Genomic DNA, 23,466 nt, shown 5'->3' on the forward strand with positions numbered 1-23,466 from the left:
AGAGCCTCTTTGCATGATCTCTGAAATAACATTCCTGGATTCAAGTCAGTATCCAGTTTGTTTACTCTAGCAAGCAGTTAAGTCCAAAGCTAAAGTGAACTGAACGTGAACCAGCAACTCTTGGCAAGATCAGAGGTGCTGGCTCACCTCTCGTTCATTGGAGGTTACATGATTATTCACTGTATGAATACAAGATATTGCAGGACCATCTACTCAAACCAAACCAGATTGCCTACCCCATTTGCCCCCACGCAAAATGTCACAGTTGTAGATGTCTGAGTCCTTGCATCAGTGCTAGGAAACAGGCCATCACCTCCCCACCCAAACTGGTTGGGGGGGGGGGAGCATATATTAACAGCAAGTACAGCAACAGAGCTATGGAAGCTTCAGAAGTAAAGAAATAGCCCTTCAGGAAAGGCAGCTCTCCCCTCCCCCAACAGCATGGTTCTCTCTGATCACAAGATTTGCAATTGTATTGGGGTGGGGTGGAAGGAACAGGCAAAAACCAGAACCACTTAAATAACTCAAGGATGTGTCCGTGCTCTGGAATTCTTTATGACAGCATTTTATCAAAGGATGTGTCATGATAACAACCTGGATAATCCCCTCAGAATATAATTATAATTATAAATCCCCAATAAATGGGATTTAAGTAAGGTGTGAAGTAAAAAAAAGTACATGCCAGAAAAAACACACACAAATAGTTCAAAGTCTGTACAGCCAACGAATAATTAGGCATTAGAGTTGCAATCCTGGTAACATTTGCATTCTAGTAAGTCTCACTGAACTCAGTAGGACTTGCTTGTGAGTAAGTTTAGGACTGCACAGCAAACCTATGAAACTCAATGTTTCCTTCATTATCCAAAGACCCTATGCATCTAATTGCACTTTCTGCCATCATGAAATGTGAGAAAGTCTTGGTAAACCAGTGAAAAAAGCATGCTCAATTATCCAAACTTCTGATTACTCAACACAGCTATTGGGATGAATAAGGCTGTAGTACTATTTTATCAACCGGCAGGGATGGGGGCGGGTAGAACATTCAACGCAACTTGCATTTTTGCCATACCAAGGAAGTGATTCACCAACCGCTTCCAGTAATGTAGCCCCACTGACTTGACCAGATGAGTGAAAGGCCTGACACACTTCTGAAGTGTCATTTTGTATTACTAACCATTTGCCTTTTTGTGTGTGTTTTTGGACTGGAATTCCCCCATCACCTCTGAGAATCCATAATTTCCATCATACTTTTTCTGCGTGCAGTTCTTTATGTCCCTATTTAAGATGAATTTTATCATAGAGGTGATTCCTAATTTATTTGAAATGGGTTTAAAAAAATTCATTGGTGCATATTTAAATGGAATAGATGACCACCACTTTCTAATAATTGTAAAGAGCTAGGCATTCCATATGTAAGGTAAAACACATTCCATGCAAATTCACCACAGTTCACATTTAGAACAGTTTGGCTATTCCCCATTTCCACCAGTGCATTCTGACTAAGATTTTTAAACACAAATTTAATTCTACCAGGGGAAAAAAAAGAATGCATTACAACGCATTACAGCTACCATTAACTCCCCAAGGCTAGAGCATCATTACAACAGGAGATATCACACCAAAAATCAGACTCTTTTAAGTGTCTGCTTCAGCGCATCCAGAATTCTCTAACCTCCAACCGCATCCTGACCTCAGGCCTATTCAGCAGATTCTTCAATAAGGCAACTGTTCCTGCCATGAAATAGTATTGACTAGAAAACAATCCCTTTATTTTCAAAAATGCCATCTTGGTTTCAAAGTAGAATGAACTGTGGCTCTTTGCCCCTTTCTCGCGCCAGCCAAATGTTTTGTTATCTCTAGAGAAGGTGAGCAGTCATCTTGAAGACCGTTTGAAAATAATCATGAGCTCTGTAAAATAAGATGGAAACAATATGCCATCAAATCTAATTATATGTTTTGAGTGAGAAATCGATCTTCAGAATGACAATGAGTGGAACAAAGGGCTGGGAGCATCTGAAACTTCTGCATCTTCACATAACACTGGCTTTACTTCCAAATTCAGATGTGTAGCCGACCTGTAGTTAGCCCCTCTTTATTCACTTGTTTCTACTCTTTCCCTAGATATTTACCTTAGGTAATCACGCCTACCCTTCACTCCTCCCTTCAATAGCAAAAACACCTTTATGAGAAAGACTCTTCATGTTAATCAGACGCTCTTTAAAAATATGTCACAAAGAGCCTTCCTTTCAAATCCACAGCACTAAACTTTCCCAACTTTTGCATCTTTGCGAATTTGCCATCCACACCATGTAGGAAAAAGGTCTCCACAGAACACCATGAAACACCAGCCAGTCATGTGGCCTTGGTTGGGAGATGCAACCAAGCCACACCTTTTATTTTATTCTCCCCTCCCTCCCACTACATTCACGCTTGTGTAGTAATTTGTGATAAAATGTTCATGGCAGCAGCAGCAGCGACAGGAAATGCCTTTCATCTTGGAAGCTCACACTAAACACGTTTCCCTAGAATGGCTCGTTTTGGGACGATCAGCGCCAACTCTTCCTGCAACCTTTGCCAATACTCCTGAAAGTGCTAAAAACCTGCACTGCTACACCAGGAAATGGGAATCTGTGGCCTTCTGGATTTTGATTGACCCAGTCGGTATGGCAAACAGTGAGAGGTGATGGCAGTGGGGTCCAGCAACACCTGAAGGTCTCTGTACAGTGGTACCTCGGGTTACAAACGCTTCAGGTTACAGACTCCGCTAACCTAGAAATAGTACCTCGGGGTAAGAACTATGCTTCAGGATGAGAACAGAAATCGCGCTCCAGCGGCGCGGTGGCAGCAGGAGGCCCCATTAGCGAAAGTGGTACCTCAGGTTAAGAACAGTTTCAGGTTAAGAACGGACCTCCGGAACGAATTAAGTTCTTAACCAGAAGTACTGTACTACATTTTTTACACATGGTTTTCTTTATCCTATGTAAACTGTGCTAGCCATGCAGGCATCAAAATTGGACCTAAGAAACAGTACAAATTGGTTTGTGTGTTCATTGATCATTTAGATGTAATTTCAGCCTTATCTCACCAGAAGAGGTCTATAAATCTGAAAGACCATATTCCCGCATACGTACCTGCCTGAGCTCTGAGATATTCAGGGGAGCCTTTTTATCTTGGTCCCACCACCCTCACAGGCATGTTTGGTAGGGACGCAGGTCAGGACCTTCTCAGTGGCTGCTCCCAGACTTTGGCTGCTCCCTTCCTAGAGAATTAGACTGGCTCCCTCCTTGTTGACTTGAAGGGGCTAGTGCTGTCTTGGTTTTATTGCAATGATCTATATGTTTGCATGTGTATGTTTAAATGTGTTTTTAGATGAAAGCTTTCCCCGCTTTGTCTTACCTGTTTCTATTTTAGCTGTAAGTTGCTTTGGGTTCCTTTCAGGGGAAAAGGCAGGATATTAATAATGATATAAATTAAGAAATAAATGAAGATCACCCACAGGAAACCTCAATATACTTTTTCCAGCAGCACTTCTCCATTTGTGATTTGGTGCCATTTTCAAACTGCTCAACTGCACCAATGCTATACAGCTTCTGAATTCACCTGAGTTGACAATTCATTTCAGCGCTAAGAGAAGTCTCTTGCCAGAGATATCCGCTGAGTGTTCGGACTTACAAGATTTACAGTTGCCTCTGGATCCCTCCTTTCCTTTCCTGAATCTATATCATACAAACAAGGAAGAAGCCTGACAAATCTGAAAAGAATTTCATGTGATAAAAAGAGGATGCACTTCTGCAGCAATCCAAGGATTTCCCTGGATAGATATGAAAAGGAAGCTACAGACAATGGAGGAGTAGAGACTTCTACTCGCAAAGGCTTCCTCAAAGGACGCAATAATTCTTTATAAGAAGTTTAAAGTAACAATACTGCATTTTATTTTATTTTTGCTCCAGTAAAGCCACTGGTAGCTCTCCCCACTTCCTCCATATATTTCAACTTTCACCTTAATAAATTTAACATAACTTTCATTGATCTAAGTACTTGAGGGGAAGTGTAAAACCACAGAGGAACTGCACTATGTCTGGATAGTTCAGTGCAAGACTTTGTAGTCATTCTTCGGAATTAGCAGACTGTGAATGCATCCTTTTTAACACAGATGACAAGAACTGGTTGTAGCTTTCAAAAGGAACCAGTGCCATCTACGATGCTATCAGAACTTCCTTATCCCTGCAAAAAAAAAAAAAACCACCCCTACCTAACATTCAAGAATTTCCCTCATCTCCTTTACAGCCACACAAAACTGCTGGAATCCCTAGATCCTCTCTCATTTTTCCACTGATACAAAATATGCTTTAGCCCCCAACACATATGACACAAACACTAGATTGCATTCCATTTCTTTTATTCATCCTCATGACATCATTCCAGGCATCCTGCACAATTCCTCAATGTCCATTTAAGTTAACTACTTCATTGGCAACCCCCCCCCCACTTTCCTTCCTAAAGTTGCTAGCAAAAAGAATGAATAAAACAGGTTTCAGGACTATGGCTGCAACCCTAACTTTGTCTGCTGAAGTTCTGTTGAATCCAGTGGGACTTATTCTCTAATACTCGAAGGAAGGACACTAATTCCTACTTGATCGTTTATTTATCTACTTATCTATTTCATACACTGCTTGATTGCAACAAACAAACCGACAAACCTCAAAGTGGTTTACAAAGAGATTTTGCCATGTAATATTTCCCCACCTTCACTTAAATAAATAAATATACCCTGCCCATCTGGCTGGGTTTCCCAGGTGACTCAAATAAGATCAGGGTCTGCTATCCTATGGTCACGTGTGCTCGGCCTTTTGGGGGTGAAATTGAAAACATTCTTACCTGGGAGCAAGTCCCAATGAATTAAGTAGGACTTACTACTGAGGTAGATGTGCACAGGATTACACTGTTAGCCTGCCTTTTCTAGCTGCATTATTATAATTTATGAGCAGGCAAGCAGAAGGGACTGTAGTTCATCTTTCCATAACCACTGACCTCCTTCTTCATAGCCTTTTTGACAGCAGCAGTGCTCTGAATGGTAACAACAAATCCAGCACTTTAAAGGTTGCAAAGGGAAAGTCTCACACATACCACCATGTCACACCCCACATTTATCTGTACTGACTTTCATCTTCCCTTTTCAATTCCCTTAGTTAATCCAGCCAAGCAATGAGTTCAAATGGATCACTGTATCATCTTGTAGCTTACACTTGGACACCAGCACAGCAACCATAATTATGAAATTTCAGTGTCTCCTCTTTCACCGTTACCGAATCCTTATATAAATCTGTTTTAGCCAGTCTGCTTTAGACATAGCTATCTTTGTTTCATCATTTTACAGATCATTAATATGTTAAGCTCATGTCCTCCAGGTTTATTAAATGCCCGAAATCTATACTGTAACAGTCCAGGACTAATACAGAAACAGACTATTTTGACATGAGCTTAAAATTGTAAAATTATAGCAAAGGTAATGCCTCTCTATTTTTGGTAACATGCTCTGTAAAATCAAGCTTTCCCCCCTTATTTGTTCTCTTCTACTCACAAGCTAGTTCTCTAGGTCATAACATATGCTAAATCAAGCAGGATTCCTTCTCTACACCATCTTGATTTATAACTAAAGCAGTTTGTAGCACGACCATGTATGGTGGTTTGTTCCATCTCTCCTAAAGAGTCCGTTAGAAAGAAGAGAGAGAGAGAGAGAGAGAGTGCACTATGTAAAAAAGATTCAATTTTTGAACTGACTCATACATAATAGAACCAGTAACAAAAACTTTAAGAGTGAAATTCTGCACCAACAGAGCTGAGGGGAATTAAGAGTCCAACAACATCTGAAGAAACACAGGTTCCCCACCCTTGGTGTCAATTTTTAAGGACACTCAGTTATTTCAAAGAAAACAACTATATTCCCTCAGTCCCTTCTATACCCTGAAAATGAATTTTCTACCTCTTTCCCTTAACTTCTGGTATTATGCATTGCCTATTTGTCAACAACAACTGGAACACAGCAAAATTAACCTACGTTCACTGTATGTTTGTCATGACTGTATCTTGCTGTAGTCATTTTTGCTTTTCTAACGTTAATTTCTTAACCTTCTGCAGGTTTCAAAAATTATGTGCAAGGACCATTCAGCCTTCCAACTTTGCCCCTGGACAAGTTGCTTCTTTATGCCATTCATCCTTTCTCCTCTGATTCTTTTCTCATCTCCTTTGAAGTAGTTGGGTTGTCACAAAGTGACTCACCTCAGCACCAAAAGAGGCATAAATCACACTAACGCTGTTAACAAAATCTATTCCACAATTTATGTCTTCAGCCTCTTAGATATACCATGATTGCAAGAGGAAAAGGAAGACTTTTAAATAGCACTGTTCCACCTGTGCTACCACCACCGCATATTTTATCTGGCAATTTCCCCCAAAAGTCCTACTAGTGATTTAATGCAAAAAGTTCTCGGAAGTCCCAGAAGTCTGGGTTTGGAGATTTAGTAAAAATGACAGACAAAGCAGGTTAAGAACACCAAAATGAATTGAAAGAAAGATTGTTCAATTTTCTCTGCACTGCGTTTTAAGCTGTTTATATCTGTCCACAGCAATGGATGTTGGGGAGGGGCGAATTCTCATGACATTAAGTCATACTGAAAGCAGTATGTCCAGCTGGATACAGTGCTGGCCCTGTATGGCAAGGGCTCAAATACCAACTCAGCAATGGGTCACTTGAGGTCTGGGGTAACTGGCAAGCAACACGGAGTTTCTCATGAATAAACACAATAGGGACAAAAAAGCCCATTACTGACATAGGAGTCATAAAGAGTCAACAAAAAAACCCTGCAATCTAAAACATATGTAAATTCTGAATGCTTATGACTTAGTTATTTACTTTGTTGCTTCAAAACAACAGAATTCTTGTTAAAGGGTGGATTGTGAAGTAATCTAGTTCACTCCTATTTGTTCAAGTTCTTCCTTGTGCCAAATGTACAGACCATGTAGATAGTGGGGAAATGCTGAAACCTAGAAAAATGAAAGAAAACTGTCACTTGGTGCAACTACTAGAATCTCCAAAGGGTGAGAGGCCAGCTCATTTTTAAAAGCCAATTAATGCACTGATGAATTAAGAACAGAAACGTGTAGCTGAATTAAAAGGCAAGGATGAAAAGCACAGTAGCAGGAATGGCAAACAGGTCAGAACAAGGTTGATAATCATGATTTTATTTATACACCCATGCATTTTGATCAAATGATCTTCAAGGTGGGTAGGAAAGCTGGGGGGGGGGATCACATCTGGCAACCAATGTGCCCTCTTGGTTTCAGACAGCACATGGGTAGCAGAGTCTACAAAGCCCGGGGCACAAAGTTTCATGCCCCTCTAGCAGCTATGGTGGCTCATTTACAATAAGTTATGTGTTTAGTGTTAATTATGGAAGTGTGTACTAGATTCCGAGCAGACTCCTAGAGCACAATATACACCAGGAGGCTTAGTTTGGTCAGAATACATTAATTTGCCAGACATGAAATATATTGACATTATTTTCAGCTGTCCATAGGAGATCTGATTTGTCTGGCTGGTGGCAGAGGATGAAAGATCCCCAACCCCTTGCTTCTGCAATCCCAGGGCAACTGGGGCACAGGTTTTGGGGGGGCTGGCATGGAGTCTGCAGCTCTTCATTCACTGTTCAATGGCTGGTGAAAGGTTAGTTCTTCCAGGATTTAGAACAGCTGGTGCACAGTTTGATTACATACTCATCCTATTCTGTGTTCACATCTGCATTGACATGAACAAAGGGAAAAAGCATTAGGTATGGACTCGGTACAGTTTGCATACCTCGTTTGGTGCAGCGATATATTTCCTGGTGATGTTAGGTAACAATACTCCAAGGCTAAAGGTAAAGGTAAAGGGACCCCTGACCATTAGGTCCAGTCGTGACAGACTCTGGGGTTGTGGCGCTCATCTCGCGTTATTGGCCGAGGGAGCCGGTGTACAGCTTCCGGGTCATGTGGCTAGCATGACAAAGCCGCTTCTGGCGAACCAGAGCATCACAGGGAAACGCCGTTTACCTTCCTGCTGTAGCGGTACCTATTTATCTACTTGCACTTTGACGTGCTTTCGAACTGCTAGGTTGGCAGGAGCTGGGACCGAGCAACGGGAGCTCACCCCATCGCGGGGATTCGAACCGCTGACCTGATCAGCAAGCCCTAGGCTCAGTGGTTTAACCCACAGCGCCACCCGCATCCCCAAGGCTACCATCTGCTTAATTTTGGTCTCTAATGGGCACCTATAAAGGAGATCCCTGAGAAAGGGACATGTCTAGTCAGGCAAGGTTGGGATTAACTTTAAGCTGGATACAAATCGCCTAGCCAAACTGCAGAGATTGTGTTGCTTCATGTTCATCTGTCTACAGTCTACATCCATTAAGAAAGATGGCTTTTCTCAGCCAGGGAAAATATAGTAAGCCCAATTCCCAGCACTCAGAAAACTGTCACTCAATCCTGGGTGGCTCGTGTAAGTTTATCAGAACCAAAGCTGGTTCTGAACTGTGCATAGTTAAATTATGGAATTTGTTTCCACAAGATGTAGTAATAGTCACTAACATGGATGGCTTTAAAAGAGTTAGGAAAATCTGCGGAGGATAAGACTCTCAAGGGCTACTGGCCACAATGGCTATATTCTCCCTGCATTGGTTGGGGGTGTATTCTCTGAAATAGCAGCTTCTGTGGGCCAAGAGGGAGACTGTGCAGCACATTTCTGTGGTAAACTACGTAGATTTTGCATTAGTCTCACTCATCTCCTGAACTGCTCACCCAATCAAACGGAGTGGACTATTCTCTGCTTATTCCCACGAATAGCCAGCAAATATGAAGCACAAAGAGTTGAAACAAGGGAAACATTTGCTTAAAAACAGCCTTTTTGTTTGAGCATGCTGGTAATGATTCAGAAACCCAGTGACAGAGTAATAGCATCTCATTTCTCTAAAACATCTAGAACGATTGTTCAACAAGACAGAAAGTGTATCCTGGTAGGAAAGCCAACATCCTTCCCCTTCTCTAACGCCTCAGGCTTCTCTACTGGGATTTCTTCCAGTGAGTTATCCTCTCCCCCCCCCCCCCCACACACAAACAGCTTTCAATTATTTTGAAATAGCAAAAGTCATCCTAAAGGAATTAGGGGCTATTGCCTCAGATCTAGTGCAGCATATTTAAAGGAGGGAAATTGAGCCATGACTAAGAATGCTATCGCTCAAAGGAGATACTATAAATTTAAAACAGAAACAAAAACAAATCACATGTGCCCCAACCATCAAAGCAAGCAACTGGTCGACATCTTTGATACATTCTTGACAAATAATTTCCAAACTTTATTTTAATCATATTCATTCCCTCTAATAGTAAACTTTGTGTTGATCAGAAGGGGAGCCAAAGTCAAACTGGGACAGAGACAAGGCAGAGAGGGCTCTGTATACATTGGACCTTTGCCAGGTATGCATTTCCTTTCTGGTTCTGGGTGTTTTGTTTTTTGTTTTTCTTAGAAAAGCAAAAACAACAACCAAGTCCTTCTACAGGAAAAGAATTTGACGTAAGGAACAGTTAAGAAGTCTGAAAACAGTCACCTCCATCAACAAAGACAGGAGGCGGGTGGGTAGACATAAGATGAAATAGAAAATACAAAACTCGGTGGGTTAAATGACCATTAGTTCCAAGGGATGACACTCACTTCCCTTCAACCTGAGGGCTGATGGGAGGGGAGAGAATTAGGGTTGAGGCCTGCACACCGGCTGATTTGCTGACCCACTCTTCTCTGTCCTTCAAGTTCAATCCCAATACGGATGTGCCCTCTTTGCAACATAAATTGTCCTTTGGGAGCAATTAATAAGAAGGGGAGGATAGAGGAGAAAGCACTTTCTCCAATCCAAATGCACTGGTTCAATACAACAATTTAACCCAGGCACCCCCAAACTGCGGCCCTCCAGATGTTTTGGCCTACAACTCCCATGATCCCTAGCTAACAGGACCAGTGGTCGAGGAAGATGGGAATTTTAGTCCAAAACATCTGGAGGGCTGATTTAACCTCTAGGGTAAAGATTCTCAAATGGGGAGCAGAAGAAAAATTGGGAATTCAGGCCATCATGGCTTTCCCAGCGCTCTCCCATATAGCACTAGCAGAGAGACATAAAACTACTCTGCCCAACACTGTATCACTCAGGAATGTTGCATGGGGAACCCCAGTACTAACTCTATTACCACATGATTGAGCCAGCAGGCAAGGACAACGTTTTCTTCTATCTCATTTTCCCAAAATCTCCTACCTCCAATCCTGTCATACCACACCTAGCTCTGGGATGGACTATGGCAAAATACTTGTGCGTGTAAAGGTAAAGGTAAAGGGACCCCTGACCATTAGGTCCAGTCGTGACCAACTGGGGTTGCGGCGCTCATCTTGCGTTATTGGCCGAGGGAGCTGACGTACAGCTTCCAGGTCATGTGGCCAGCATGACTAAGCCACTTCTGGCGAACCACAGCAGCACACAGAAACACCGTTTTTGTTTCCTTCCCGCTGTACCTATTTACAGTATCTACTTGCTCTTTGACATGCTTTCGAACTGCTAGATTGGCAGGAGCTGGGACTGAGCAACGGGAGCTCAGCCCATCGCAGGGATTCGAACCGCCGACCTTCTGATCAGCAAGCCCTAGGCTCTGTGGTTTAACCCACAGCGCCACCCGCGTCCCTACTTGTGCGTGCACCCACTTATAATAATTATCTCTCTCTCTCTCTCTCTCTCTCTCTCACGCACACACACACAAACACACACCAGGATGGAAGCTTAAGTGGCTGTTACTGCCATAAACTGTCCATGCCATAAACTGCCCATACCTGAAAGCACAAAGTCATTCACTGATGGAATGTCAAGCAACTACAAGATTAGCATTGCAATGCTTGATCTCTTAAAAAAGAACACTTTGGGAATTCTTTGTGAAAGCCAAGTAACTGCTTTGCGACAGACAAGGCCTGCTTTGTCAGTACAAGCTTCCTTTTGCTTCCCACATCACTGATTTTCTATATGGTCTAGGTATATACCAGGATGGCAGTACTTGTGTTTTCCGAAGCCAATATATTTGCAAGCCATTTCCAATTAAGACAGTAAACCTCTCTCCAAGGTTATATTGCTTTCTGTCATATTGGTCTCTCTAACCAGCTCTAACTAGATATATACAGAGCGCATTAATATTTAGCACCTCAGGTGTTCAGTGCTCACATACATTTTCTCAGTTATTCTTACAAAAGCCTTACAAGCTCGTTTTATCAAGACTGGAGAACCTCCAGCCCAAACTAGACCCAACAGGAATCCTAATTTGGCCCACGAAGCAAATCCTCACACGCCAAACCCAATCACCCAACACTTGATGTCATCTATGACAGCCATTGTGTGGCAGGTTGCAATGAAATGAGCGGTGTGGAAATAATCCACTGTCTTATTTTTGAATTGTCTTAATTTTGAAAATTACATAAAATAGCAGACAATGAAATGAAGAACTTTGTATTTGTCAGAAATCAAATTGCAGGAGAACGGAAACGGCACTGATTGTGACAGAGATGGGTTGGAACAGAAATCCCTAGTTACCACTGCAGCTAAATTCTTTAGCACTGTTATGATGGAGAGGAGAGATGCAACTATGCCAAAGAAGAAGGGGATCTGGACTGAGCTGGCCCCTTCTGATTCTTCCTCACTGCGCCACAACTCCATTGTTTCTCTCTTCTTTCCCCATCATCTTAGCTACTGCCACTATGCGAATTTAAACTTGCTCCAGTGTATCATCATCATCATCATCATTCTTCTTCCTAGAAGTTAGGAATACATTAGCACTGCCATAGGGGATTTATCTGCAGCCCCACCCTCAACCAGGTAGCATAATGATACGAGTCATGTAAGAATTGGTAAAGTAAGTCATGAAATTAACCGCTTCTAAGCAGCTTAGAAGAGAGACGCAGGTGGCGCTGTGGTCTAAACCACTGAGCCTCTTGGGCTTGCCTATTGGAAGGTCAGCGGTTCAAATCCCTGCGACAGGGTGAGCTCCCGTTGCTCAGTCCCAGCTCCTGCCAACATAGCAGTTCGAAAGCACCTCAAAGTGCAAGTAGATAAATAGGTACCGCTCCGGTAGAAAGGTAAACAGCGTTTTCGTGCGCTGCTCTGGTTCTCCAGAAGCGGCTTAGTCATGCTGGCCACATGACACAGAAAAACTGTCTGCGGACAAACGCCGGCTCCCTCGGCCAATAAAGCGAGATGAGCGCCGCAACCCCAGAGTCGCCTGCGACTGGACTTAACTGTCAGGGGTCCTTTACCTTTTTTAAAGCAGCTTAGAACTAAGAGTTATAACAAAGTAACACTCAGTCCCTTCCATCACCAACACAAGGCAAAACCTTTGCAATAATCATTTAGCTAAAACTTTGGCCACAATGCTTAAATCACAAGACAATCAAAAACTGTCAGCAACATATATATTGGGATCACCAGGTCAAGGGATAATAATACATAGAGGACTGTAAAGACATTAACAGCACCTGCTGCTATGGCAGATCAACTTTTATGTTTTAATCTGGACCACAATGTGTGGATGTATTTCAATCAATTTGTTCATATCAAAAGTTTCCTATTAAACTCTATTCCTACGAAGCAAATGCTGGTCTGATATTTACAAACCTACACACAAATTGATGATGCACAAATTGTATAAAGCCCAAAGAGACCAATGGCCACACAAATTCTCTACCATATATATTTAAATCCATGCTATAAGACATATATTCCAACTATTTAACCACTTGTTTTCAACAGATATTGTGCTGGCTTCAAGGCTGTCTTTTATCTCAAGGCTTAGTCCAAGAGTAGCCCATTGTACTCCACATCAAGCTGCTCTCGAAAAGAAAGGGGGATTGCAGGACTTAAGTACCAACAAATGATAAGGACAGAAGGTGGAAGGTGTGAGAGACAGGAAGACACCAGTACAGAAATGGAAGGTATGTACTGCACCCCTAAGGGCAATAAAGCAAGTTGCGTAGGGAGCAGAAAGGAAAGTTCTTGGACTAAATTAAGGACTAAAAAGAAAAGGGGACAACATACCTTGATTGTTTCAGAGAAGTGTGTTATTTTGTACCTTGTAACAGTTGTTTGTAACTATTTTAGGAATGTTTCCAGTAAAGCGCTGAAATTCATTATTGTGGTGGAGAGCTTATTCATTAATATTCTGTGCAAGGTCCAGCTCATGGACTCGGTTGCAACAACATACTAGCCATGGCACCTATGATTTGCCTCCACAGTCAGAGGCAGTAATGCTGCTGAATACTGGTTGCTGGAAACTACATGGGAGGGTAGGGGTGGAGGAGAGTGTTCTTTTGCTCAGGTCCAGTTTCAGGTTTCCTATGTGCATCTAGCTGGCCACTGTGAGAACATGATGCTGCACTAGATGGACCTTTGATATGAACCAGCGGAGTCTTATTGCCCGTAAGAATTTATGTTTGCAATCCTAAAAAAACATTTACTTGCAAGTTCCACTCAATCAATAGGATTCACCGTATGGCTAAACTGCTGGTTATAAACTCATGCCCCAACCATCTTTAATTACAATCTTGAGAGCAACCGCCACTAAAATGGTCCCAAGGAAACATGCATAGGAGTAGGGTGCATGGCATGCCTAATTTTCTCTGATGTGTACCTGCTTGAAGAGGCTTGCATTTTCTGGAAACTCAAATGAACAGCTGTTAGGGATGGTACAATCTGATGCACTTTTGCAGCTGTATTCAAGTCTATTAAAATTTAATTTTCATGGCCTTTGAAGCTTAGGAGGCTTGAAAGGGAGTCAAAGGAAAACATGCAAAACAAAGACTGGGAAAGGACAACATGAGATGTTTCATGCAAATAAAACCTCTGTGCACCGCAAACAGGCAATTATTTGCCTGGACTTTCATCAGATACCTTTGCTAGACAAGTACCGGTAGCTCCCTTCTCTGCTACAGATGGAGAGGAAGCAGATAATAGACAAGCAGCAAGTTCTAGACAGCACTTCCTCCCGTTTCTGTTACCTCTCCCCTTGCATATACCTCAGGCAGAATGTAACAGACATTTCTCTTTTGTAGCATGAACAAAGGCAGTATGATTACTAAAGGATTTGCCTGCTTTACAGCAAAGGTGAATCCGTATCAGGCTTTTGATATGATAACATTTGTAGAGTAATAACGCCTAGGCCCAATTACAGCCAGATGCCTAACTTGTATACATGTGGCAGAATTCTGCGATTCGCCCTCCACATGTTTATAGGCTCCCAACTCCTCGGCCCCTGTGAACATCAGTTATGGGAATTGTAGTTCAAAACATGTGCAGAGTGCCACGTTTGCTACCTTTGAGCTATAGCATTCCATGGCTTGTGCCACCAAGCTTGATGTATTTCAGAGCACAGAGATGCATCAAGCCACATTTTTCTTTGACATGATTCCAGGGACAGCTTTTACTCAACCTTTAGGAGTACAGTCCTTAAATGTTTTAAGGCACACAAAAATGTTTTTCTTGAGTCAAGTTTGTACTAGGGAGCTTGTGTTTCCTCCTTCGCATGCAGCAGGTGGATTAGTTCACCTGTATAAATCTGGAGATCTACCCTATCAGCATGTTTCTTCAACATTATTTAGAAAAATCTATAAACCTAATAATAGTAATAGTAATAGTAATGCCTATGTGATATACATAAAATATACACACTCCCATCCTCAGGATATATAATGCAATCTGGACTGCAGAAGTAGATCTGCAGGAAAGGTGAATTGCTGAAAACTATTGTACCATAACAGGAGTTGGACACTCATTTTCCAATCCCACAACCACCAGCAGCAGCAGCTTGAGGCAAATATTGCAGGTAAAATGAAAAACAAAATAAAAATACTTTGCTTTCTTTATGTGCACAGGAGATAGAAGATGCAGTTTGTGTGCAGTGTCGAGGCAAAAGATGCTCTGCTTGTCCCCAGGTTCATTGCTTTTCAGGCTCGAGTGCACCTCTGCAGCTGAGGACCAGAAAAGCAAAGCCTAGACTATTTGCTCACCTTAAGACCCATATCATGTATCTGGCATATGCTGTCTATATGTTAAAGGCCACTGAGAAAACAAAACACATTTCAGAAGTATATTTATGGAGGTATTAGGTGTGCAATTGAAGCATCTTTTCACAGCTGTGGGTAGATTCATTTATAATGCACATGCATCTCTTGAGGACAGCACAAGTCTTTCGGATTCCTTCCAAGAGTGCTTGGTTTTTTTCAGCCAAATTGCACCTCAGTTGTTCCACAGTAGTCATGATACTTAACTACCCACCTTTTCCGGCTGGCCCTAAACAGGTTCAGAATCTAAGCTGTTACAGTATTATTATGCATACGGTCTCTCCAAATGTCCTAAGCACATACAGTATTTCAAGTAGTGTGTATCCTTTCAGAGTCAAATAACTTCAATTAGCAATGCACAGGCTCAATCCTGCATCTCCATGTAGCCTTATTACTGTAATTCTGCCTGTGGGCCTAACACTGGTGTCCATTTCAAAGGAAACCTCTTTACATCCTAGTTTAATAGCAGTTTTTTATTAAAAAAATAGAGCTACAAGTTAAGAGTTGAGGCAACAGTATTTTCTCAAAAGGCAGAATGGCTTTCAATGACTTCCACTATTTAAATAATAATAATTGAGAAAAGACACTCGTGTAAACACAGTTTATTCTCCACAGTACAAGGCCTGCTTTTGAAACATGAACACCATGTGGGGATCCCTCCACCCACAAAACAGCTGGAAGTCTTACACTAGGTGAATTAGACCTATCAAACAGGATCTCCAAACATTCAGGCATGAAGTCTCTCCATATGATCAAGTAGAGATGCTTACAAACATTACACTGTCATGCACAAGTACACTTAAGGGCTAGAACAAAATCCCTAGAACTTTCTCTCAGAAGGGCCGAGTCCAAAGTTATGTCTCTTATCAAGAAAGGTGCAGTAAATCCTGTATTTCCACATGGCTGAAAACCAGCCTGTAGAGTTGGGCTATCAAAGTCAACTACTGTAAAACATTTGACAGTCAGTCCCCATTATGGTGCAAACATCCATTGCCTCCTTCATATAGTTCCATACTTTGTGAGATCTCCTCACAAATGCTGCTTGTGACATTATTCACATTTAGACTTTAAAGCACATGAGTTTCAGGTTTCTAACAAGTCTGTGCAGAACACATACTAATTCTTGTTTTCAATGTAACCAGATTCAAATCTTTTTTTAGTATGTGCTCCCCCCCCCGAAAGAACTTTTACAGGCATTCCAACAACAGAGCTTCAAGCTGCAGCTTTGTTTACAGGTATTTAAAAATGCAGTTATAGCACTTATACTTGAGCAATAGTTGCAGCCAACAGATACTTCTCTTAGCTTTTAGAGAGACTGTAGCCCTTGAAATACCAGGGTTTCAAACAATGATAACCTCCATCTCGTGTTTTATTAGGCATAGATGCTCTCAAATTAGCTTCCTCATCATTACTTACCAATGCTATTAAGCTGATGCAATGACTGCTACTTTCATCCCACTGTGGCTTGCAGCTGTTTTATCCAAATATTAAAAAGCAGAGCTGAAAACTTGCATAACTTCTTTGCAGAATGGACAAGGTTCCACTTCCCATTCATTTTAACCAAAGCAACAGAACAGAAAAATGTACTGCTGTTGTTTGACATTCATTTAGCACCAGCGTGCTAGGTGCTGCATAAACATAAGCAGCAAGTCACTTTCCAAGAGAACGGTTGAAGAACAGTAATGTGATTCTACAATGGTTCAGAAAAGGGTTACAGACGGAAAATGCCTAGCAAATGAGGAGTGGAAGATACTTCTAGACATAGGAATGTGAGATAGCAGGCACTTGAAAAGGAGGAACTAGGAGGAGGTCTAAGAAGGTAAACGGGAGAGTTGAAGCCAGCTGCTCCCTGGTGACTCTGCACAGATCTGCACAGTGGTTCTCTCTATTTCTGTGGTACAGCTCCCAACAACTTGGCAGATGTTTCCACCCAAAAGTGATACTGCCCCTCACCCCATCCAAAACTGAATCAGTTTTCTGGATACTACAGGTGGATAATTACAGGTGGAAAACCATTAATAGCCCAATCTGAGCAACTCACATAAACCCACTGGAATCAACCACATAAGAGATTTCTAAGTGTAAGGCTGAGGCAGAAGATGACATAGAACCAATATAAACAATTACTGAGAATAGTATAAAAAGGGAGAGATGGGGGGGGGGGAGTTTGCTTTACCTTTATATTCCACCCCACAGTCTACTGAATTACCTCTTATCAGTTTCTTAAAATATGAACTATGGTAATATACAATTTTGCCTCCATTTTAACAGTGGATGCTAGTACCCCCCCTCAGCCCTTCCTATCCAATTAAAGTGTTCTTTTTATAGCACTAAATTAGGATCCCTCAAGAAGCCTGAAAATGAAGACAAAGGTAACAGGCTTTAAACACCATTAGTAACTTCCAATGCAGCATATGAACACTGAAAAATTACAACCCAGCAGTAAGTTTATACCAGCCTTTGCCAAACAGATGTTTTGGATGGCAACTCCCATCAACTCCAGGTAGCATGACCAATAGTCAGGAGTGGTGGGAATTGTAGTCGAAAATGACTCAGTTGGTATGAAAAGTTGGACCGACCTGAGTTAGATGATTACCCACAAGCCACACAAGGGAACCTCTTACTACAATAACTCAGTGACAGCAATACCAGCCAACATGGTGCTCTCCAATGCTGCTGGTACACATCTCCCATCATCTCTCAACACTGGCCATGCTGGCTGGAGCTATAATAGAAAACATCTGGAGTACCATGTTCGTGACCATTGGCCTATACCACCTTTGTAAACCAGCCATCAGTAACACTCCCTGCAGTAAGGAGGATACTACCTTTCCTGTATTTCTGATCAGGTGTAGATGCAAAGTAAAGTTCTCTTCCATCAGAGTGACATCTTAGACATTCAATACATACCATGCTAAGGTGCCACTTGGTGAATAATAACTTGCATTCATCACCCACTATTAAAACGGCTTTTATGAAATTATGAGTGCTGGGCCTCAAATCAAGAATGCATTTCTTTGTGTGGTTATTTACACAGCCACCTATTTCACAGAAACAGTTTAACTAAATAAGTGTAACTGGACAACCGCTGGAACTTTAAAAAACAAAACATTGAAACTTTCAGCTTTCATAAAATACTCTTGAGAAACTAACCCCTAAAAAAAACCTCTTATGTAAGTCTTGCTTATTTAACAGACATCATACTAAATTAGACACGGGTGGCGCTGTGGGTTAAACCACAGAGCCTAGGGCTTGCCGATCAGAAGGTCGGCGGTTCAAATCCCCACGACTGGGTGAGCTCCCGTTGTTCAGTCCCTGCTCCTGCCAACCTAGCAGTTCAAAAGCATGTCAAAGTACAGCGGGAAGGTAAACGGTGTTTCCGTGTGCTGCTCTGGTTCACCAGAAGCGGCTTTGTCATGCTGGCCACATGACCTGGAAGCTGTAAGCCGACTCCCTTGGCCAATAATGCGAGATGAGCGCGCAACCCCAGAGTCGGTCACGACTGGACCTAATGGTAAGGGGTCCCTTTACCTTTTATACTAAATTAACTCTAATTAGATGAGCTTGGCAAGTTCATGAGCAACATTTATTCTTTTCACACATTCCCAAGGCATTGCTTCTCGTCTCTTCTCTCCCCCTGCAGGTTACTCTGTTTCTATATTCCCAAAGGAATAATTTCAGGTTTTAGACCAGGCTTCCTCAACCTCGGCCCTCCAGATGTTTTGAGACTACAATTCCCATCATCCCTGACCACTGGTCCTGCAAGCTAGAGATCATGGGAGTTGTAGGCCAAAAGCATCTGGAGGGCCGAGGTTGAGGAAGCCTGTTTTAGACACAAGGAAAGGCTTCACACATGGGAAAATGAAACCCTTGTTGAATCCTCATGTCAGCTCTTCAGCCTCCTTCAAAATCCTAGTTCAATTATTGTTTCCCAGGTACAAGACCTGGAAGGTATTGTAGTAAAGGACAAAAAAAAAGTGAGCTCAATCTTTTTTTATGCTGGCCAATATGGGATTTCCCATGTTGCATAAAGCCTAATCTCTTTAGAGGCATGGAAGTAATTCATGGCATCACCAAGATGAAACTAAATGGATTAAATCCCTCCATAACCACAGCCTCACACATTTTGTTTTGTTTTTGATACTCGTTTCTAGACTTCCCCAAAAGTTCAGTCAGAAGTAGTTTACAACACTAGCAAAAAAACTTTTGTGTTTAAAATCAGGGCCTCTTGTCAATACAACCATGGAATCAGTTTCCTTTTTGGTATATTAAAAAGAAAAAAAAGAAAAAACCTCTTCCACTTTATTCCTTCCTCCTGCCCCTTCTAAAGCCTCTGTTTCCAATTACTATGAAATCTTTGGAAGATGCCAACCTGGAATGTGTTTCAAAGTATATCTTGTCTGGAAGCATCTGCTACAAATGGGTATTTTCCATACGGGCCATTGGAACAATTCATGCAGAGACACAATACCATGTGCGAGATAGGTTTTACCTGTTTTTATGGCGGGCTGTAATTTTATCTGATCAGGAGATATGAAGCAGGCAGATACAGGGTGGGAGGGTTTTTTGTTTTTTGTTTTACCTTTTAAATGCTTCAGCTGGGTTTCTCTCGCACTCCCCAGGCTGCAAGAGACTTTGAACAGCAGGATCTCTCAGTTTGTCCTCGAATCCCTGAATCAGTCCACTGCGACAGATTTGGGCCACTAACCCTCTGATAAAGCCTCCCACACAGAGAGTGTCCGAGTCCTGAGCCCTGCAGAAGTGGAAAGCCAGGGCTTGGTGATGTAAACCCCTTTGCAGACTGGCAGGTGAGCTCGGCCACAGTAATTCAGTACAGAGGGCCGTCTTGCCACTACCCGGCCCTCCTACCAGCAGCACACCCCAGGCAGCTCCCTTGCCAGGGACGACGCAAGTATTAGTCCCAGAGTTCAGCACAACGGATGGTTTGTTGGCAGTGCTGTTGCTGCAGCTCGACTTTTCCTGCAGGCAGTGCTGAAGCTTGTGAAAAACCCACTCTCTACAATAAAACTGTTTCCCCTGCAGCAAGCTGGTCTGAGCCATTTTACAGACTTTCTTCTCTGGGACAGGTCAGAAACGACAGCACATCTTTAAAAGTTGCATTCAAGGCAGGTCCTTAAATCCAAGTCGACACATGCGCAGCATGGAGCTTGGTCACTGGGCAATGCAATCTGTGAACCTTTCATCCCCTCATATAATGGTCAGTAGCATCTTTGCAAAGCCGAGAGGCATCTTTCCATCCAAATGCTCTCCTGATTAGCACATGGTGTATTGCCGATCATCCGATTTAGAAATAAAGCTACGTTTGATACCAAGGCTCAGAAATACTTCTCATATGGCTTAAAAGGTCATGCAATGCCATGGCTACAGCTGCAGCTTAATAGTGCTGCATTTGCCTCTATTACAGATGATACATCTAAAAAAGCTGAGTTGCTAACATGCACGGTTCCTGCATGTTCTTTGTGCTTCTCTAGGTTTCCAGTCATTCCAAAATATGTGGCTTTTATAACTCCCTTCAAAATGCCGCCCACATCAAGATGCAACCCTTGTAAAAAATAAAAATAAAAGGCTTTTCTGTTCCGTGAATGTATGCTGAAAACGTATGGATCTGCCTTGTTTATCAAGAAGTGGTTCACTGGAGTCTGTGCAAGCTTCTGTGGTCCAAGGAAGCCCTTCAAATTATGACGCACCGTGTCTCCAATGAGATGGAAACACTCAAACTTCTTGCGCAGGAGACATTCAGCAAGTGCTTTCTTTGCAGTCTCATGGTTTACTCTCACACTCCAGGTGTCTCAACTGCAGGTGTCAAAACACTGCCATTTCTGCCCCAGACCTGAAATTAAGCACCAGAAACACTTGTTAGCTGACATGCACAAGGATATTCCACTCTTAAGTAAATCAACTGAAGCCAGTTGTTTATTAGGGCACAAAAATAAGAAAGAACCTAAGAATTCACTCACTTCATGCACACTACGTCCTGCTTTTGTTAATATCGGAGGAGGAAAAAAAGCACAAAAACCCCAACAAAGCCCTACTAGCACTGCCTAGATTCACATTTGTGCCCTTTTCATGCAAGATATGTGACCTTGAAGCCACAAAAGAGCCTCCTATCCCATTCTGAAAACTGATATTCATCCAAGGACCCTCCTATCTCCTTCTTCCTCCCCCCCTCCAAAAAAAAACTTGGTCATCTGAACCTCCCTTGTACCTGCTTCCTATTATGCCTACTGGTCCTGCGCCCTCCAGCTTTTTCACAGCCTTCTTTGTTCAGGGCTCTGGAGCATCAGGAACAAGACAGGAGCCACGTTTCCACTTACTGTCTCTCTCCCTCCGCCCCCCTCCACCCCAAAAGTCCCCCGGCATTGTTGCTGGGCAGCGTGCTGTCGCTGTCATCGGCTCGGCTCCCCGCGGTTGGATCCAGCAGCCAGCGACGCGCTCGTTGCATTTGTCCTCGGCTTTGTCTCTCCCCCGACCCCCCCCCCGGCCGTCCCGCACGGCTGGTCTTCCCGTTTCAGCCGATAGCCAAAAGAGAGAGAGAGGAGATTCAGCAGGATGCAACGATCCCTTTCCTAGGGAAGCTTCCCTGGTTGCAGAGCCTTGAAGTCTTTAAGCTTAGGAGGAAAGAATGGGAAACCAGGAAAAGCGGACTCACTCGAGCCAGCGAGCGCTTGGCCCGCTTGCTTGCTTCCCAGATCCTCCGCTCCGGAGAGACACACGCCCTCCCTTCCTCCCTCCCCTGCCCACCCCACCGCCTGAGCCAGCGCAACGGAGGGGACACGCACGCAGCAGCGCCCCACGGCACAAAGATATCCGCCCGCCACACCGATCGCTTCAGCCCCCACCCTCCATCTCTGCACGGGAGTTGCATGCTCCGGGAAGAGGGCGTCCCGCCGCGGCCTCGTTCTTCTCTGCCTGCCGGTCAGGCTCCCAACTCGGATCACACGCTTCCCTCTCCCCACCCCCACTCCCACGTTCGCGGGGTTCAGATTTCAAACACTCGCAGACCCAAAGAGAGGAGAGTTCGGGCAATCCCCGCCCGGGTTTCCGACGACGTTGCGCGCTGGCCCCTTCTTCACCTTTGCCACTCATGCAGCCTTCCATGAATCGGGAGGGGAAAGTTGGGGAGGGGGCGGGCGGGCGGGCAGGCAGGCAGGCAAACGCGCGCGCGCGCGCGCCCCGACCAAAACAAACAGAAACCCCGAGAGAGAGCGCTCCCACGTTCCCAAAAGCCGCACCAGCGCCTCGCACAAGTCCGGCGGGCCGGGGCTCTTGGCGATCGCGATCGCAAGAAGGCAGGCAGCGGAGGCAGGCAACGATTTGTGGCGGTTTGAGACAGGGACACCCCCCTCCCATTCACACACTCACACACACACACACAAAACAAAGACCTTTGCACGGGGCGCGGCAAGCGTGCAGAGCAGACCCGCGCGCGAGCCCACCCGCTGCACACGGAGCTTTTTGCACAAGGCAGGCGCTCATCCACACGGGACGAGGCGGCGATTCGCCGGGCAAGAAAAGGAAGAGCCGCGTATACCCGGGCGCAGCCCCAGCAAAGCTGAGACAGCTGCCCCGCCGCGGAGACTGCCTAGCCCCTTGCAGAAAAGAGGGTGCAGGCAGCGGTCTTCTTAGCCGGGGTTGACACCACCCCAAGGGAGGGAGGTGGACGGGTGCGTGGCTGCAGCTCCTTCCCCAGCCCTCCACCCACCCTCTCACTCGGCGAGAAAACCTCCCTTCCCCGGCTGCTGCTGCTGCTCAGTTACCTCCCCTGCTTCCTCTCCTGTGGACAAGGAGGCGGCAGCTGCTGCTGCTGGTTGGCTCGTTCCCCTCCCGCCGCTGCCGCCGCCGCCGCCGCTGCTTTCCCCAAGGCGGGCGAAAGCCCAGACAGGCGTGTCCGCGGAGCTTCTCTTCGCCTCGTCCCTCTTCTCTCCCCGCAGGGCCGGCCTTCCGGCCTCGCTCTCCCTGTGCGGCGCAGCCGAAGCGCGGCCGCCGCCACCACCAGAGTTGCCCCCGCCCCTTTCCCCCTCTCCCCGATCTGATTGGTCGGTCTCGCTCAGGCTCCTCCTCGGCGCTTGCCTCCTTAGGCCCCGCCCGCCGCCGCCTGCTGGTTTGGTGTTTCGACCGTGGGCGTGGAAGGGGCGTGGCCAGACGCCGCTCAGCATCGCCCGAAGCGGAGGGAATCCTCGGTGCGTTGCGCTCGATCCTCACAGCTGGCCGATGACTCTTGAGTCGCTCCTTTGTTTTCAGGAACAACAGGCTTTGCCCTACACCTGGCTCTTGAGTAG

General features: G+C 44.2%; 1 protein-coding gene across 4 annotated transcripts in view; it reads right to left on the reverse strand.

The window, feature by feature from the left end:
- Window positions 1–23,140, reverse strand: part of ANKRD50 (ankyrin repeat domain containing 50) — a 45,018-nt gene extending 21,878 nt beyond the window's left edge. Inside the window, exons 1-2 of one of the 4 annotated variants that reach the window (XM_035112182.2) lie at window positions 22,945–23,140; window positions 19,749–21,017 (exon numbers count right to left, since the gene is read on the reverse strand). In XM_035112182.2, the coding sequence (XP_034968073.2) occupies window positions 19,749–20,227 (479 nt within the window). In that variant the 5' untranslated portion in view covers window positions 20,228–21,017; window positions 22,945–23,140. Of the gene's footprint in view, window positions 1–19,748; window positions 21,018–21,392; window positions 21,600–21,836; window positions 21,865–22,572; window positions 22,918–22,944 lie in introns of those variants that run through there. The other 3 variants (XM_060278586.1, XM_060278585.1, XM_035112183.2) reach the window with 3 other exon arrangements.
- Window positions 23,141–23,466: the final 326 nt, after the last annotated feature.

This window comes from Zootoca vivipara, chromosome 9 (assembly GCF_963506605.1).
Source record: "Zootoca vivipara chromosome 9, rZooViv1.1, whole genome shotgun sequence".
Classification (NCBI taxonomy): domain Eukaryota; kingdom Metazoa; phylum Chordata; class Lepidosauria; order Squamata; family Lacertidae; genus Zootoca; species Zootoca vivipara.